We start from the raw sequence: 19,735 nt of genomic DNA on the forward strand, positions 1-19,735 counted from the left end.
GGGAGTTCCTGCTTTCCAACCCACTTGCAAGGGTCGGATTGGGGTATCTATGTACCCCCAAAATAACGCAGACTTGGATTTCTCCCAGGACAACCTGGGGAAATGGAGTGCTCTCTCCAACGGCACCACCGGAAGTCAGTTTTGTTGAATGAATTTCAACTAAAAACCTTTAATTTGATTTTGAATAGATGTGCAATTAATTGTTACTGTTCTGAAATTTTATTGTTATTATCTTCTTTAGTGAATCATGCAAACCCCTTTTTTGAATAATGCTTTTTATAGGCTAGGGGGCGCTGGGGTTGAGTTTGTGGAACCAAGCGGGTGGTGGCCCGAAAAGTTTGGGAACCACTGGTGTAGCCCCAGTGGCATGGGAGCAAAATTCCCTTTGAAGCACCAGTTTATGACTTCTGGAGCTTCAGCATTTGGAGCTGCTTTATACCAAAGCCAGACCACTGGTCCGGCCAGTTCAGTGTGGTCTGCTCTGAGTGGCAGCAGTGCTCTGGGGTGCCCAGCAAAGACACTCCCAACTCCTCTGTCTGAGATCTGAAATTGCCAGTGATTGAGGCAGGGACTTTTGGCGTGCAAAACATGTGCTCTACTCCTGAGCGATCTGCCCTCATTACATAAACTACTTGTCATGTTAAGGTATCAGACACTCTTGTTTGGACCTGCCAGATTGTCCTAATTTTCTGCATTTCCTACGCCTAAGGAATTATCCCCTGATCTAATCAAGCTAGTTACATGTTGCATTGTACCTTTCAATCTAGGGTTGCCAGCTCTGGGTTGGGAAATACCTGGAGATTTTGGGGGTGGAGCCTGAGTAGGGCAGGTTTTGGAGGGGGGAGGGACTTCAATGCCATTTTCTCCAGGGGAACTGATCTCTGTCGCCTGGAGATCAGTTGTAATAGCGGGAGACTTCCAGCCACCACCTGGAGGTTGGCAACCCTATTTTCTTCCCTTCTTTGCAAACACACCCTCCCACCTTCTGACTGGGATAGAAGGGATAGAAGGACTCAAGGATCATCATTCCTTAGGGTTGCCTGCTCCGGTTTGGGAAATACCTGAAGATTTTTGGGTGGAGCCTGAGGAGGGAAGGGTTTGGGGAGGGGAGGGACTTCAATGCCATAGAGTCCAATTGCCAAAGCGGCCATTTTCTCTAGGGGATCTGTTCTCTGTTAGCTGATCAGTTGTAATAGCAGGAGATCTCCAGCTAGTACCTGGAAGTTGGCAACCCTATCATTCCTACTTGTACCTGACTCTCAAAAGATTATACCCTGGAAATCTTGCTGGCCTTTAAGGTGCTCCTGGACTCGAATCTTCGTCAGATTGCCCTTGTTACAGCTTACTGCCCGCCCCCCCACCCCGCCAGCCAGAAAAGGTCTTTATCCCAGTTGCTCTTTATCTCAGATAGTACAATAAGTGTCTACATCTTTATTCCGGTCACTTCCATATCCTGTAACTGTATATATCCTGTAACTTCCTCATGGGCTAATGTTTGCATTTCCCAAATCCCACCACAGACTGTTGGTGTAACCAATGAACACATGAACAAACACGAAGATGCCTTACACTGAGTCAGGCCATTGGTCTATCAAGGTCAGTATTATCTATTTTGACTAGCAGATGCTCTCAGGTCAAGATGTTCCACATCTCCTACTACCTGATCCTTTTTACTGGAGCTACTGAACCTCGGACCTTGGGCATGCAAAGCAGATACTTTACTGCTCAACCGGGGGCCTTTCCCATTTAGAATCCTTATTTTGCTGCCTGCAAAATATTTTGAAAAATAGACTGGGAATCTGTTGATTCTGCATAAAGTGAGAGCCAGCCAAGCAGATCTTTCAACAAAGGCAGTGACAACTATATTGTCTGGAATTATTTTGGCACTCAGTATGACTACATGGGATACAAACTGCACTGGGGCATACAGCACTGGTATTCATACTGTTCTCAAAATAGGATACTAAGACATTTATAGGCTTTGAGGACTAGATGGGTTTTGCATAATGTGCAGTGACAGGCAATGTTCTACAATCACTTCTCAAAAATACAGGCCCAGCAGAATCAGTGTTGACAGACAAATTGGGCACTTTCACACATGCCGAATAATGCACTTTCAATCCACTTTAACTATTGTTTGCAAGTGGATTTTGCCCTTTTACACAGTAAAATCCAGCTTCAAAGTGCATTGAAAGTGCATTATTTGGCATGTGTGAAAGTGCCCAAAACAAGATGTTTAAAGCTGCTGCATGGGATGTGTGTGAAGAGTTAACTTTGTTCTCCCTCTGTTCCTCAGCCCCAGGCTGAATAAGGACCCCACGTGATTTCTATTGCCCTTTCAGAAAACACTGGGACAATCTGTTCACAGATTTCCCAGAATCCATTTTGGCCCTTAGTGCCATATTTTTACATTGAATCGTCTAACCATCCTTTGCAATCACAGCACTCTCTGTCGTCATTGTTGCGTCCTGGCTGAGACCGCACATGTTTTCAGAGAAGATCCGGAAGAAATACTCATTGCCGATGACGAGTTCTGTAATGGTAGCGCTAGTTCGGTGGTAGTGTTCAATTACAGTGAACCACTCCTGCAAGACAAAAGCCTAGGTTAAGTTTCCTACAGTGCAATCAGCTAACAGGCAACTAACTTTTTAGAAATACCTCCCATGAAAAGGCAACCAAGAAAATAAATGTTAAGGAGAGAAGGAAACCAGGCTCAGCATTCAACGATATGAAAAGAGTTTCTACTAAGTGTATCCACTCGGTATGTACAGAGTGGCTCCATTCTGATTATTCCCCAAACCATGCTTCGAAAGATAAGTGATCAGCTGCAGACTTGTGTCCTCCTCTTCACTTTCTTGTGTGTAGCTTCCCTTTCAGTTTCCTAATTTATGGCTTGCCCTGACATCCTAAATTACAAGCTGTGGTTTGCACTTGCCCTTCAACCTAAATAAAAAACCCATGGTTTTAAACATGCTTCTTTCTGGCTTGGAAGGAAAATGGTACTCAAAGTTTGCTAATACAGACATCTCCACAAACTGTGGTTAGTGCTAAATAGGAAACTGGAAGAGAAGCTGTGTAAGAGAAGGGGGAGAGAGAGTATAAGCCAGCAGTTCCTTTCTGGATCATGCCAGTCTTTCTTTGACTGCCAAGGGTCAAACGACACTATTTGAGATGACTAGCTCTTGCAATGTTTTCTTTTACATTAAAAAGCAGCCATATGATATGGACCCATAATCATGGTGTGTGTGTGTGTGTGTGTGTGTGTGTGCGCCATCAATTCACAGCTGACTTATGGCGATCCCATAGGGTTTTCAAGGCAAGAGACATTCTGAGGAGGTTTGCCATTGCCTGCCTCTTTGTGGGTTGAGAGAGTTCTGAGAGAACTGTGTCTGGCCCAAGGTCACCCAGCAGGCTTCATGTGGAGGAGTGGGGAATCGAACACAATTCTCCAGATCAGAGTCTGCCGCTCTCAACCACTATACCACGTTGGCTCTCTGACAGTCATGATGTAGGGTTTTGTTTATGGGGAGGGGCTATGGCATGGTGGGAAAGTATCTAATTTGCAGGCAGAAGGTCCCAGAGCCAATCACCATTATCTCCAGTTAAAAAAAAAGATCAGGTAATGGGAAAGGGCTCCTCTTGAGACCCAGAAGAGCAGCTGCCTGAGCAGGCAAGACTGAGCTTGACAGACCAAGAGTCTGATTCAGTAGAGGGCAGCTTCATGTGTTCAGGCCTTTCCCCCTGCCCCAGCTAGCATTAATCTTGGTAGGGGGAAAAAATGCAGGTACCCATATTGCACTTGTGCTTTCTCCATACTGTGCCAAATAAGAGTCCTGGTGACAATTTCTCCCGGAGGACCAGTTGTGGGAAAGGGTAAACTCTGCTAACCATCACAGTGGCCCCATTCCAAAGGGCTCCTCCACAGCCGTTTTTGAACATTAAAGAGAATGTCAGCAGATCCATTCGCAAAGACCCTATGTAACATGTAGTCTGACCCCTCAGATTAGCCACATCTAATCTGTATATTCAGTTGGCAGGAGAAAGATTTTAGGCAGGGTTCAGCCACAGCCCCCCTCATGGTGTAAAATGATAGGAAAGTGATGGTGAATATACAAGTTACGTACTTGCAGGGGTGTTTGGTATTTTGTGGCTTGAAAAAACTATCCCAAAGGCACAAATATGTATGTGTGGGTATGCAGAAAGAGAGCATGGAATAAAAACTGATCACTTCTAAAACATATTAACCAATGTTCCATCCTCCTCTCTTGCTTATAAAATTGCATAGACACATTCAAATTGTTACTGTTGCAGCATGCAAAATGTTGCATTTGAATGGGTCCATCCTGGGTTGCTCTATCCTGACAGCAAAGCATACAGAAAGCCGCATGTTGAGTTGATTATTCGGCAAAACCTGAATAGAAAGCGAGTTCTAGGAACTTGGCACAGTCTCTTTAGTCCAGGGGATAATTCTAGGAAAAGCAAAATGTTGAAATACAGATTTTGAAGAGTTGAAAGCAGGGGAGGAGGCCTTGATATTCAAAGGTCATGTTCTTATTTGATTGTGAAAATACCACTGCAGATAAGGACAGAGATTGGGGTAAAGAATGCAACACCCTTGCCTTGCCAGAGATCTGGTCATTGCAAGTAAGTGACCTACAATGCAGTCCTAAAGAGAGTTACCCCCTTCTCAATCCATTGACATCAATTATGTAACTCTGATTAGGACTGCACTATGAGCGAGCAAGATTAAAACAGCATTATGATTCATGGAAGTAAAATTAAAGTGGTTTCTCACCATTCAAGAGTAACATATGTATAAAGAGGGCCTTTAAGGGTAGGGAGTTCCAAAGTCACTTCATTGTGACGGAGGCCCTATTCCATCTTGCTAGCAACAGCTGGATAAGATCTAACATGTTCTCCTTTGTTCTGCAGATATATACGCTTGGGCATGACCTAAGGTTGCCAGCCTCAAGGTGATGGCTGGAGATCTCCCGCTATTAGAACTGATTTCCAGGCAACATAGATCCATTCACCTGGAGAAAATGGCTGCTTCGAAAGATGGACTCTATGGCATTATACCCTGCTGAGGTCCCCCCTCCCCAAACTCCCCCTCCCCAGGCTCCACACCCAAAATCCACAGGTATTTCCTAAGCTGAAGCTGGCAACCCTAGTATGACCAGAGGTGTGAGTTAGGATTGCCAACCTCCAGGTGGTACCTGGAGATCCCCACTATTATAATTGATCTCCAGACAACCAAGATACGTTCCCCTGGGGAAAATGGCTGCTTTGAAGGGTGGACTCCATGACGTTATACCCTGCTGAGGTCCCTCCCCTCCTTAGGCTCCACCCCCAAAATCTCTGGGTATTTCCCAACCCAGAGCTGGCAACCCTAGTGTGAGTCAGAAGGTAAGAGCTAAAGAGCAGTTAACCTATGGACCTAAGTGATAGGGTTGCCAACCTCCAGGTAATAGCTGGAGATCTCCTGCTATTACAACTCATCTCCAGCCAATAGAGATCAGTTCACCTGGAGAAAATAGCCACTTTGGCAATTGGACTCCCCTCCCCCACAAACCCCTCCTTCCTCAGGCTCCGCCCCAAACCCCAGACTTGGCGACCCTAGTGCACACTCAGTAGGCAACCTTAGCTAATCCTAGACTTAATTCTTGTGGCCCTCTAAAGACTAACAGACTTTTATTCTGGCATAAACTCAGTTGCATGGTTTGACTCTAAATTGGATATACTACAAAATCAACACAAATGAATATGTTGTGATTTAAGCAAATGGCATAAATATCTATATTTACCATACTCTTTTTGTCAGCTTTTTGAATTGTGTAACCAGTAATGTTTGCATTGCCATCATCCTTTGGTGGCTTCCATTCCAACGCAGCATTTTCTCCCCAGACATCTACAATTGATACAACTTGGGGTGGCCCTGGTCGATCTGAAACAATAAAATATCACTATTGGTATTTCACATTCTACTACTGAATTCTATTTTTCTTAATTTCATAGGCTTGGGTCCAATGGTCTGTTTCTGCAGATGGAGCTATATCAACTGTTCTTAATCCCCTCTTTCTCTGCAGGCCCAAATACCATCCCAAATTCTGTTTCTATGGGGTCTTCTGTCTCATTCCATCTACAGAAATCATCAATTTGATCCAAAGTATAATTGGCACTGTTCAGAGAATTTAACTTTCTACTTTGGCTCCCCCAAATGAATCTTTCTATATAAAAAAGCATAGTGTTGCATCAAGATTATGGCTTTACGATAAGCAACAGATGTTTAGGATGATGACTGAATAGTCTCCAGTCCAGCCTTTACCATCTGGCCACTTCAACCATTTCACAGTGCCATTATATTGCATATGGTGTGGGGCCGGAATGGCCATTATCGCCACTAGGATTTCTCCTAGTGAGCTGATGGTATCTTGTCCCCACTTGGGTTGGGCCAGGTCAGGCCAGGGGCAAAAAGGGCAAGCATGGGAAGCCAACACGTTCAGGGCCCAAGCGGCCAAGGGGACATGGCACACAGCTACCTGGGACCTGCGTGGCCTGGGGGAGGAGGCCCATTGCCCACCCAGGGGAGGAGGTACACAGCCTGCCAGATGCAGCACCCAGTCTTCCCAAAGTCCACCTGGCCCGAGGGGAGGTGCCCAGCCCACTTGAGACCTGTAAGGGGCTTGAAAAGACGTGGGTCGCTCACTCACTCCCTCTCTCCTTGGCGGGGGGGGGGCAGGGCCAGGGCGGGCAAAGAGGTGAGTCCTTTTTCCAGGCCATTTCCCCAGTTAGGGTTGCCAACCTCCAGGTACTAGCTAGAAATCTCCTGCTATTACAACTGATCTCCAGCTGATATAGATCAGTTCAGCTGGAGAAAATGGCCACTTTGGCCATTGGACTCTATGCCATTGAAGTCCCTCGCCCCACCAAACCCTACCCTTCTGAGGCTCCAGCCCCAAAACCTCCTGCTGGTGGCCAAGAGGGACCTGGCAAACCTAATTCCAATCCACCCCGATCTGCTGTTGGTTACTATTTCAAGCACCACAGATTTTATCCACATTGCTGCTCTGTTGAAAAGCTCTGGGGAGGTCCTTTATCACATATTATACACTACTCCCTTATTTAGTCTTGCAAAAATTCACAGAATTGGAAATGTTTCACTGGTTCCAATGGGCTTATAATAGGGTTGCAAGTAGGGTTGCCAAACTGGGAGTTTGAGTGGTAAAAGGCCCCTTGGGGTGCATGTACACCTAGAAGTGCTGCATCACAATGGGCCTTTTACCACTCAAACTCCCAGTAGAAATTGTAGTAAGACACAATATTGTTAGACAACATTAAACAGCACAGAATTCTGAATAAGAATATGTACACATAACAGTATGATATCTCTTATTAGAAGCACAACATTTATCCAAGCTGAGGATGTGGCCCAGGCTCTCATGAACAGAGCTGACACAAAGAATTGGGTCACATTCTGGAGCTTCATATAATGCTTCTTCAGAATGTGTACATTATCCAAAAAAAAAAAAAAGCTTTAAAAAACCCTCTGAATCACTTAACTCTAGTAGATGATATTCCAATACTTGAGAAAAAGCATACAAGAGGAGTCAAGAGCAGTTACACATATCCATTTCCTGTTGCTCTCTCCCTAAATTCCTTCCAAACAATTTTTAGGGGTATGTGAGCACGGTGCTGAACCAAACTGCCAGAACATCACAACAAACAAACTACATATTCCCATCAATCACACTTTTTTTTTAAAGACATACCAACTATCTGGATGTCTATTGTGGCTTTGTCCACCAAATTGTCTACTTTGACTTTCATGTCATATTTCCCAGAGTGGATCCTCTCTGCCTTTCGGATGAAGATGATAGTGTCATGTTCACTGTTGCGGATGTTAATTTGGTTCTTGTCTACATGGGCACCATTTTTCTTCCACGATATCTTAGGTCTTGGTCTTCCCTGTTAAAAACCATTGAGGCAAATCATAGTAGTATATTATTTTACAGATATCTTTAAATATAAAGCAAAAGAGCAAAAAAGATAGCAGACCAAAGTTGGTCAGCTACTTTATGAACCATCAAATCAAATACTTTTATCGCATTGACTCAAAGTCATAGCAGACAACAAACTCAGAATCATAAACTCGCAGCACAAACAGAAACAAACATTGTTATACTACCAGCTATAGTATAAAATTAACAAACTCCACCCCAGAAACCTCCCGCTCATTGTGAAGAGGGACCTGGCAACCCTACTTTCATCTTCTCATAGGCCAAAGTTACAAAAGTTGACAACAGGGAGAAGAAAATCTTCAGTCAAAAATTAATAGCAAATCATGTTACTATTGGGGGTAAAGATAACTCTGATATGACCATAACTGGTAGAGTTGAACTGGGTACTCCCAACAACATATGCACAAATTTATTCTGTATGATTTCTAGTGGGTATAAATTTGGACAACTGCTTTATGAACCATCGTTGCAGAAACAAAGCAGAATCATGTGGCACTGTAAAAATTAAAGCTTGAATAAAGTGTGCTAGTCTTCAAGATGCTGCAAGAATTTTTTGTTTTTGCTATAGCGGACGAAGATAGTTCCCCCCACCCCGAAATTATCAATGCAAAGCCATTTTAGCCAATGGAACACATTACAATATGTTACGTCTATACTGTTACTTTCAGGTAAGTTTGTTACCCTCCAGGTGGGGCCTGAACTTCTCCTGGAAATTCAGATGGCAGAGATCAGTTGCCCTGGAGAAAATGGCTGCTTTGGAGGGTGCACCCTTTGGCATCGCATCTGTGCTCAGCCCCTTATCCTCTCCAAACGCCTTCCCCATATTATATCCCCAAATCTCCAGGAATTGCCCAACCTGGAGTAGGCAACCCTATCCAGCAATGTGTTTAATTTGTTGGTCAACCAGATGTGGAAGCATGGCACAGAGGTCCAACCCTACCCTAATGTTGCTGCCCAGCACTGATATTCACTGTGACAGCTTCTGCCGGAGCTTGGTACTTTCTAGCTCATGGCCCGTTCAAATTCCTCATGTCCTGTTTCTTTATCACGAGAGCTGGGCACAATAGCCACTGTTCACAACGCCCTTATTGAGTTCTCTTTGAAAATTCAGTATCTGCAGAAATTTTCCATAAATATTCAAAAAGCAGCATGTATTTTGATGTAGTAACCCTCACACTAACTGAAGTCAGTATTGTTATTTTCACACTACTGAAATCCCCAACAGTCTCTTTTTAGGGGAGTTTCTTTGACTAATTTACAAAATCATAATTCTCTGCATATCCTGAGCATGTAAAGATTCCTACCCTGTCTTTTGGAGGCCCAGTTGTGGGATTTAGTTATCTTACCCTGGGCCAGTCAGTTTACTATTAGATTTAGCGATATGGTGCTGCTTTGAGAATATCTTAATGGTATCTTCACATCTCATGACATTACGTTCTGCCATCTGCTCTGAACTAAGGGAAGAGTTCTAAGAATGAGATAAAATGTATCTTTGCTTCTTACCTGGAAGGGAATTACAAGATTCACAGCTTCTCCAACTCGTCGAATATAGGTTTGCTTTAAGTGTCTTGGCAGGCGAATCTTCGGAGGCTCTTAATCAAAAAAGGCATCTATTTTTTAATATTTGTTTAATTAGTATTACGCAGGAATAACTTCATAACAAGATGTCTTTTAATGTGTCCATCTAAATGCAGTATTGTCTACTCTGACAGCACTTCTCCAACACCTCCATCAAATGTTGCTTCCTCTGAGATGCTATCTGTGACTGAACCCAGGATCTTCAGTGTGCAAGGTATCTATGGTACAGCTGAGCTATGCCCCTTCTCAAATTAATGGGTTGGATCCTATGGAAAATTTCCATATGTACAATATTCCTCATGCAAGTGGAAGTGCTCAAATGACTCCTTCCTGTCTGCTTGCACTTAAGTAAAGGTAGATGAGGGTGAACAAGGTGAACCTTATTCACAGTGGGTAGCAGTGTTAGTCTGTCTGCAGTAGTAGAAAAGGGCAAGAGTCCAGTAGCACCTTAAAGACTAACAAAAATATTTTCTGGTAGGTATCTGAAGAAGTGAGCTGTAGCTCACGAAAGCTCATACCCTACCAGAAAATATTTTTGTTAGTCTTTAAGGTGCTACTGGACTCTTGCCCTTTTCTCCTTTTCCTTTCCTTTCCTTTCCTTTTTTTTCCCTTTTCCTTTTTCCTTTCCCCCCCCCCTTTTCTACTAAGGTGAACCTTAATCCTGACAAGACAGAGGTTCTCTGGGTTAGTAGAAAGGTAGACTGGGGACTTCAGGTCTCTCCTGTCTTGGATGGGGTTATACTGCCCCTGAAAGGCTAGGTTTGCAGCTTGGGAGTGCTGCTCAACACAGCAGTTGCCTTAGAAAACCAGGTGGCTGTGGTGGTCTGGAGTGCTTTTGCCCAGCTTCAACGGATGAGTCAGCTGCATCTGTTCCTGGGCCAGTCAGATCTAGCCACACTGATCCATGCCTTAGACTTGACTACTGCAACACATTCTATTTGCAGCTATCCTTGAAGAGTGTTCAGAAGCTGCAGCTAGTACATAGGGTTGCCAAGCTCCAGGTACTGGCTGAGAAAACAATAGTACAAGGCTCAATCAATCATTTGCAAAAACATGTATTAGACAATAACAATGGTGAAAGTGCAGAAAGTGCTAAAAGAAGAACGGAAAGAACATATTTATTATGAACTTTTATAGAGTCTTAATGACCTCTCAATGAATCATATTTATTAACTCTTAAAATCATTGTTGTTATAATTGTAGATAAGTTTCCTTTTTAGCACTTTCTGCACTTTCACCATTGTTATTGTCTAATACATGTTTTTGTAAATGATTGATTGAGCCTTGTACTATTGTTTTCTCAGCCAGACTTGTTAGTACTAGTGCATATTTCTCTCAGAAGCTCCAGGTACTAGCTGGAGATCTCCTGCTATTACAACTGATCTCCAGCCGAGAGAGATCAGTTCCCCTGGAGAAAACGGCCGCTTTGGCAATTGGACTCTATGGCATTGAAGTCCCTCCCCTCCCCAAACCCTCCCCCTTAGGCTCCGCCCCAAAAACGTCCCGCTGGTTGCGAAGAGGGACCTGGCAACCCTGTGTGTGTGTTAAGTGCTGTCAAGTCGCTTCCGACTCATGGCGACCCTATGAATGAAAGTCCTCCAAAATGTCCTATCTTGACAGCCTTGCTCAAATCTTGCAAATTGAGGGCTGTGGCTTCCTTTATTGAGTCAGTCCATCTCTTGTTGGGTCTTCCTCTTTTCCTGCGGCCCTCAACTTTTCATAGCATGACTGTGTTTTCCAGTGACTCTTGTCGTCTCATGATGTGACCAAAATACGATAGCCTCAGTTTAGTCATTTTAGCTTCTAGGGTCAGTTCAGGCTTGATTTGATCTATAACCCACTGATTTGTTTTTTTGGCAGTCCACGGTATCCGTAACACTCTCCTCCAACACCACATTTCAAAGGGATCTATTTTCTTCCTATCAGCTTTCTTCACTGTCCAGCTTTCACACCCATACATAGTAACAGGAAATACGATGGCATGAATTAATCTAGTCTTAGTTGCCAGTGACATATCCTTACACTTCAAAATCTTTTCTAGCTCCATCATGGCTGCCCTTCCTAGTCTCAATCTCCTTCTGATTTCTTGGCTGCATTCTCCCTTTTGGTTGAAGGTAGAGCCAAGGAATAGAAAGTCTTCAACAATTTTGGACTGGGGAATATGAAGGACTGCCTTATCCTATTCCTGCCTGGGAATTAAAATCACAGGGACTGGCCCTCCTAACTGTCCCACCAATCAAAGAGGCTCGTCTGGTGGACACATGAGAGAGTGTCTGTTGAGTGCTACCCCCACAATTATGGAACAACCTCCCTAGGGCAGGGGTAGGAAAACTGCGGCTCGAGAGCATGCGGCTCTTTGGCCCCTTGAGTACGGCTCTGGGCTGCAGGATTGCGGCCGCCCACCCAAGAGAAGTCACCTTCCCTAGGCGCGGAGGGCGCGGGGTCTACCAATAGGCTTTTATGGCGGTAGACCAGGCCTCCAGACGAGGACTCCGGACGGGGAGGGGGAAATGGCAGGGACTTACAATTTAATTTTTATCAATAAATAAGATCACTATTAAGTATGATATCAAGTTTTATTCAGTGTACCTATAGTTTAATTAAGACTTAAAACTTTAATTAAAGTTTATTAAGTTAATAAACAGTGTACCTACCTATATAGTTTAAGTTTAAGAACTTTGGCTCTCAAAAGAAATCTCAGTCATTGTACTGTTGATATTTGGCTCTGTTGACTAATGAGTTTGCCAACCACTGCCCTAGGGATGTGCACCAGCCCCCCCCCCCTTCAATCTTCAGGAGGCAGTTGAAGACAATTTTATTTAGGACTGCATTTGACTAATCTAGTTTTTAATTTATTTGCAGACCTCACTGAGGTTTTAAATTGTGGTATGCGTTTTTACAATTGTTGTTTTATTTACATTGCCTTGAGTTCTGCAAGGTAGCTAATCAATATTTTATGTTCCATCTCTGGAATTCCAAGTTGTGTAGCCTTCAGAGCAAAATAGGGACAATCTTGAAGCTCGGGCTTCAATGAAGGCCTGTTCTCCCAAAGTTAAATTATACACTCTGACATCCTATAGGGCTACCTCGGATTGATCAGGGAGGATTCTCATGTTTCCCATTGGGATAAACGTGCAGAGCAACAACTTCAGCTCCTCAATCATTCCTTGGACAATCAGTCACTAGACAGGAAGCTATGAGCACGATTAAGAAATGCTTATTTAGATATGATTACAATACAATGTGTTTGTTCTACCCAATTTGTCAGTATCCTTCCAACTGGACAGTTTCCCATCTACTGTTCATATCTGACTCATTATAAGCTGCCTTTATGTTGGTGTGCCTAAATACCTTCCTTGGAAGACTCTAAATGGTAAGGCATCTTGAGATACCCTACTCTGTATGTGACTGTGGTGCAGGTAGTGTAGATACTCTGTATCAAGTGGCTTTTGAATGCAGCTATTTTACTGAGAAATCTTTTATTATTCCTTTGCTCCAAAATATAGCTCAAGCTGAGACATTATCTCTTTTATTAGAAGATAATAGTAGACCTAACACTTTTTCAGGTGCAAAAATTTATGCCCTTGTGATTGATTCTCACAGCCACTCAGATGTGGTCTAGTTTTTTTTTTTTTTAGTAACCTGCTTAAAACTAATAGGTTAAGAAGCAGTATGAAGTAGCGAGAGAATAAATGTTTCAAATAAATAAATGAACAAACAAACAAGTAAATAAATACATTTAAAGACCTATATGATTTGGGAACAATATGCCTGAAGGATTACCTACTCCTTTATGAACACACCCGACCATTACAGTCATGTTCAGAGGCTCTGCTTTGGGTGCCCCCACTTTCTGAGATTAGGTGGGAGGCAACCCGGGAGAGGGCCTTCTCAGTCACGGCATCAAAACTCTGGAACTGACTCCCAGGGAGATTTGTATGTCCCTTTCTATTGCCATTTTCTAACTGAAAAAAGCCTAAATTGCAAAAGTAAAGTATTGTCATTTTCTGCCAGCAGGTTAGGACTTTGGTGTTTGGTTCATTTGGCATTCCCTCATGATCCTGACCAATGTTTTGTTATTTTTATAAAAACAAGCTGTTGCTTGCAGTTCTAAGCACATTTTCCTTTCCACTCTTACATTGCTGGCTCCAATCCAGCAATTGTTGTTACTGATAATCTGGCAAAAAATGCTGTCCAATCAGGGAAAGGCTTGTTAAAAGTGCATGTGCACTCTACAAGCTTCTGTCCATAGTCATGCCGGTATGCAAGGAAGACATCAAAGGAAGAGCGAGTCTGTGAACCAGTGTGTACATAAATCCCCACATAAAAGACATGAAATAATTTTTTTTGGGGGGGGGTTACTCAGTTTCTAAGAAGTTAATGATATTGCCCTAAAATTTATGAACACGAGTCACAGGTAAACAGTCAATCTCACCAATAACTTCCTTGACTAAAATCGGCTGTGGATGCATCCTAGGGTCACTGGAACCAGCTGCATTCACTGCTTTTACTCGGACAAAGATTTTGGCTCCAGTTGGCAGACCAGTGATGGTGAATTTTGTTTTGTCAGTTAGATCTGGATTGGCCACGATCCATTCTTCCGCTGGAGTAGGGAGGAAGCAAAAGGAGGGGGGGAAGAAAGAATATTCAGAATTATATTTGGACACTTGTATCTATGACACCACCAATTTTTTAAAATGGTTTTTTAGAGTGTTGATGGTATTTGCACCATTATGGCCAGCCCACTAATTCCACCTATGGCAATAAGAAACAAAAAGTATCTGATTTAGAAAGACAATAGGGATTCCCAGTTTTAAACCAATCCACTAATGTCTGTTGTAAAAATACCTTAATGTGATTATAACTAACTGTAACCCTGCAAGGCAGGCCATCAATACTAAAGTACTGCGTCCTCAAAAGGAATGTCACCCACAGTAACAGAATTCCACATGTAATCTTATATCTGGATTCTAGCACCCAGTTTAGATGCTAAAAAATACTTCCCAAATATACAAAGGTTTTAGCTCTTATGGTTGTAGAACTGATTTTGACTTTTGAAATGTTCTGGGATTTGTCCATGCCTGTACACACATTGCCTTAGTGTTCATGCTCCCTGATGCTTAATCAATTAATGAAGTGAAAGTTATGGTAATTCCACTAATGGGATTACTTCAGTGTCAGACTCATGAGGAGATATTTACATCTTGAGAAATGACTTGCCCATAGATACAGGCAAACAGATTTCCAGGATTCTAGCATACATCTTGGAAGATCATAGACACATCAGATGATAAGTAACCACCATCAGTGGCTAATGGCAAATCACTTCCTTGTGAAATGAAATTTATCTCTAGCACAATGTGCCACAATATGAAATCAAGGGCCCTCTTCACAAATCTATTAGCATTTTGTCACTTGTTGATGTTACAACACATCTGGAGACATTAATTTGTTTTTGCACCAGATACTTGTGTGAGCAAAATACCACGCTGAAAGACCTATGATGGGTATTATTGATTCACATCTAGCCACACAGGATATACGGTTTTACAAATTTCAGATAAAATGCATTGTAAAGTGCATTTCCGGATGTGTTTTTGAATAATTATGTTTTGTATAATTTGACCACTGAGGAAGGCCCAAGAGGCCAAAACACGTATGGTCTATTGGTCATTTGTATTTTACATATCATCAGTGGTGTTGATTATTTTTGTAACGGTTTATACTTGTGATTTTATATGTAGCCTGCAGTCCAAGCCCAGTGTTTTTATCCTTTTTTCTTACAGAAACAGAAAAATACAGAAATCATACAAAGTTTCAAATAGTAGCTTCAGATGCCAGCACAATGCTTGGAGAGAGGACTTTATGACATCGTGCTGATATCCGGAGGAGGACTGTCAACTGTCTGGCCCCTCTCCAAACAATCAATGTCTAAGAGGGAGTAAAAAGAACAGCAACGGCTATTGCAACAGCCAGGCCAGTAAGAGTCCTAGGGAGAGGACTAGAAGTGAACAACTGTGGGTTTGGAACAGGGACATGAGTAGAACCCTTTAATAATTTGTCCTCCATCTGCAACACCTCATCCACTGAAGAATGCCATTTTCCCAGCACATAGGCTTGTAGCCAGCTTCACAATTCTGAAGCCATAAGGGCACTTCTGTCTTCAAAAGAGGGATGCTGATTCCCACCAATTCCCCCTTGCTACTGCCGACTCCTGATTTGCCCCCTATACTGTTCCTGTGGGTCTGCTGACTCCCAGTAACGCTATTTCATGGGGGGAGGTCGGTGGGTTACAGCAGGTGGGAGAAGTAGGAAAGCCCCATCCCTGAGGTCCATTCCAACAGCAGATCTTGTTGTATTCAAGCCAAGTTCTTTTTTCTTCCAAAGCAGATTTCTGCTACTCCATCTGTCAGACAGAGTTCACCGGGGTGTTTCAAGGGCAATTGCTGTTGTCATTATTTAAATTGTATACTGTTATGGATTTGAATTATAAGACTATTTGTGTGTCCAATGTGGCTGAAAAACAGCCAAACAAATGCATCCAGTGATGCTAATTCAAGGAGTTATTGAACTGATCTTGTTTTGATAATTGCATTTTTGTAAAAACTGTAGTGTTTTGTGGTTATTGATTTAACTTTTTAAAAATTTACTGATTTTACTTTTATTCTAAGACATTCAAGCACAATACATATGGAGAAATGGCTAACAGCTGACTCAAACAAATAAAGTAAATAATAAAGATAGAATGATGCACAATTGTTTCTGCTAAATAAAATATCGAACACTTAGTAGATGTTGGTAACCACATTCATTTCAAAAACCTGGATCTTATTTTTGGAGTGAGAAGGTCTAGACGAGGGCTGTCAAATATAAGGCCTGTGGGCCGGATTCGGACCCTTGAGAGCGCGGATCCAGCCCATGAGCCAGCCAAGGCAGCCACCTCCTCCCCACTCTCGATCTGGACTGGCGAGGCATGGCCCAGCCCAACCAAGTGACATTTATGTCATACCCAGCCCTCTTAACAATTGATTCGACACCCCTGGTCTAGACCAAAAGATAATGGGTAGATCAAGCACCTGACAATCAAAACGATAAAACAACTTATTCCAGCTTTCCTTTTTAAGCTTAGTTCCTCTTGTATCCTTTAGATGAAAGTAGCAGTAGCCACTGCTTGAAAACAACATGTATATATTACTGGAAAAAAAATGCTGAAAAATTGCTGCAAAACTGCTAGAATTTGATAGTAAAAGTACAAAGATACTGGGTTGAATCCAGCACAAAATTTCCACTTGCACTGGAGCTCTTGCACAAGTGGAAACTTAAGAAAAAGACCCAATTAACAGTTCATGCTATGTCAAACTAAACATATCCCACTTGTGCAATAAGGGCAATATAATATACAGGGAGGAGAGTGCTAATGTTCCACAAGATCTTCAGCAAGTGAAAGTGCACTAAATCCATTTAAGTTTCCACTTACACACTGCTGGATCCAAGTCAGTGTGCTCTAGTAGATCTAGCTTTGGTCTGGGAACACCTAATATTTGCATTCAGGTTTTTATGTTTTAGCCATAAACCGAGTTCTGGTCATGTATGGGAAAGTCACTATCTGCCGGGTTCTGTTCTTCATCTGTCAAAAGGACCTGCCTCCCAGGACTGTGGTATATCATAGAATCATAGAGTTGGAAGGGGCCATACGGTCATCTAGTCCAACCCCTTTCTTAATGTAGGATCATCCTAAAGCACCCCTGGGAAGAGTTTGACCAACTGCTGCTTGAAGATTGCCAATAAAGAAAACCAAAACAAAGGCTGAAAAACACTGCATGCGTTGCTATTGTTATACATGTGATGAATAACAGAAGTCAGGTTTTCTGAACCTTTACCCAGCCATCCAAATATTGTCATAGCTTTTCCATAGTAAGTCAGTGCTGCCCAACAAATCAATTACTGTACTGTTGCAAAAAGTCCATCAGAAAGTAGCTTTAAATATCTTCACTGCAAATTTACCTTCCAGGTCATACGTTGGATCCAGTAATTCACCATCATACACTTCTGCCGATAAACCTTATGAGAGTCCATCATTACAATTAATTCAGTGGCACCCACTTTCACGCAAGCAAGAAATGAGTCAGTAGTTAGTACTCCCTGTTATTAAGTGTACAGAGATATGTACTGCACCTTGAAGAAGAGCTTTGAGATGATCGAGGAACTGGTGAGATAGTGAAATCATTAAGCTTATGTGTGGGTGGGTGTGGGAGGCCTATGCTCATCAAACAGTTCTTGGTTTCCATGAGACCTCCTTGGTTTCCATGAGACTGGGGCTCCAACCACAGATCAAAGAAAAAACAACAACGAACAAAACAGAGGGAGGATAAAAGGTCACACTGAACACTCACAGGTTGGTTTGGCTGTCTTGTCTTCAGTCTGCGCCAGGCCCCCGTCTGCCTCCTCACTATTAATTTCCTGTGTACAAGTGTCTCCCTCGCCCTCTGTGATGGGCGCCTGGGGACCTAAACGATTTGGAAAGCACACATGGGAATTTACAGCCATAGGCAAAGGGGCCTTTTAGACTGCTATATCTGAGCAAGAAACCAAAAAGATGAGAAACTGGAAAAAGAAGAGATAGGCAGGAGAAATCCATTGAGAAAAAGAGAAGAGAAGATTAAAGAGCAGTAGTCCAGAATAAGAGAGAGGGCAGAAAAAATAAAGGAAATAGAGAAGAGCAACGGCATGAATGGATACGCTGATGTAAGATTGCAATCCGTTAGTGCTGAGTACCACAAGAAGTACTTGTTCGCTATTGAACAGCTTGCATTCACAGACCGCTGCCTTTGGTAGGCCAAAATAGACCATACCATGTAACTGGTTCACCGGATTGCAGCCCATGATTAAAAATCTCTTAGGCATGTCTTGCTTGGTGGAAAAACTGACAAAGCCTTCATTGGGTCTTATGGCCAGTAATGTTGCTGAACCTTAAAATGGGCAGGACATGGGCAATAAGTTAGCTACAGCACTATGGGGAAGTGAGTTTGTAGGATGTGTAGCCAATGCTACTTTTATAGATATTTCAAACAGGTAGTCCTAAATAGCTAGGGTTTTTTTCCTATCAAGTTTCCGGTTCTGAATTTCACATGTAAATTGGATCCATATTGGGAAAATAAAGGGTTCAGAGTACACATTTTATTTGAATTTGTTGAGTAGGTTGAGAATGCCTGTAATTGTTGGCTTGTTGGTATAAAACAAGAATCTCTTTTTGCACAACAATCCATGGGTATTTCTATCATATATCTTTGTTCATGGAGTTGGGACAAACTGAGATCTGATTCAGTATAAGGCAGCTTCACGTGTTCATGTGTTTATGTGCGGTCACTGCATAAGCAGCATCTGAGTTTGCGATAGATGTTTTTGTAATCTTGGTCACAAAGAGTAATGGATCTCTTCATTACATCAACCTTTTCCTAGCCGACAAAGACTTCTATGTCGCTAGAAAGCTTGAGTAGAAATTATTTCTTGTAGAAATAATTCTACTGAAATAGAGCACTTTGCTTATTTTGCATTTACAATGGCTGATTCTGAGATGACAAAGGGGAGAATTGTGAGTCCTTAATTATTCAGAGGGTCAGCATTTTCACCTCCCAAATGCTGCTTATTCACTTCTTGGCAGTATAAATGAATGTATGAAGGGAATGAGTTAAGGGGATCATCATATTTGTTCACTTCACTCTTATGAGTGATATTGGATATTTTGAGCCTACACATCTGTATGTTATGGAATGTAATATCGGTTTCACTGGAATCAGAGAAACGTGTTAATTAACTGTAAGGGAGCCATGTTATCTGTCTTCTTAAGGCCACCTTTTCTCTTCCACCCCTTCAAATTGCTCATGATTAAAGTAGCCCTAATAGTATCCCATTCAAGGGCAACAGATGAGAGAGAGAGAAAGAGAGAGAAGGGAAAGAGAGAATGATTACAAATAGATAGATAAAGTAAGCAGAAGAGAAAGAAGAACTGAAAAAAGGGACAGCTGGAAGATTGACAGTCAAAGAAAATACCTGGCGATTCAGGTGAAAAGTTAAATTTTGTAGAAAAATTAGTTGAAGGAAAGATACTGGAAAAAAAGATGAAGAACAGAGAAATTCAC

General features: G+C 42.4%; 1 protein-coding gene across 8 annotated transcripts in view; it reads right to left on the reverse strand.

The window, feature by feature from the left end:
* Nucleotides 1-19,735, reverse strand: part of MYBPC1 (myosin binding protein C1) — an 81,069-nt gene that overhangs the window by 16,539 nt on the left and 44,795 nt on the right. For 4 of the 8 annotated variants that reach the window (XM_056847431.1, XM_056847429.1, XM_056847430.1 and 1 more), the window contains 6 exons: nt 17,990-18,103; nt 14,032-14,199; nt 9,522-9,610; nt 7,770-7,965; nt 5,805-5,944; nt 2,426-2,585 (listed from right to left, as the gene is read on the reverse strand). In XM_056847431.1, the coding sequence (XP_056703409.1) occupies nt 2,426-2,585; nt 5,805-5,944; nt 7,770-7,965; nt 9,522-9,610; nt 14,032-14,199; nt 17,990-18,103 (867 nt within the window). The remainder of the gene's footprint in view (nt 1-2,425; nt 2,586-5,804; nt 5,945-7,769; nt 7,966-9,521; nt 9,611-14,031; nt 14,200-17,989; nt 18,104-19,735) is intronic. The other 4 variants (XM_056847435.1, XM_056847433.1, XM_056847436.1 and 1 more) reach the window with 1 other exon arrangement.

The sequence above is a fragment of the Euleptes europaea genome, chromosome 3 (assembly GCF_029931775.1).
Source record: "Euleptes europaea isolate rEulEur1 chromosome 3, rEulEur1.hap1, whole genome shotgun sequence".
Classification (NCBI taxonomy): domain Eukaryota; kingdom Metazoa; phylum Chordata; class Lepidosauria; order Squamata; family Sphaerodactylidae; genus Euleptes; species Euleptes europaea.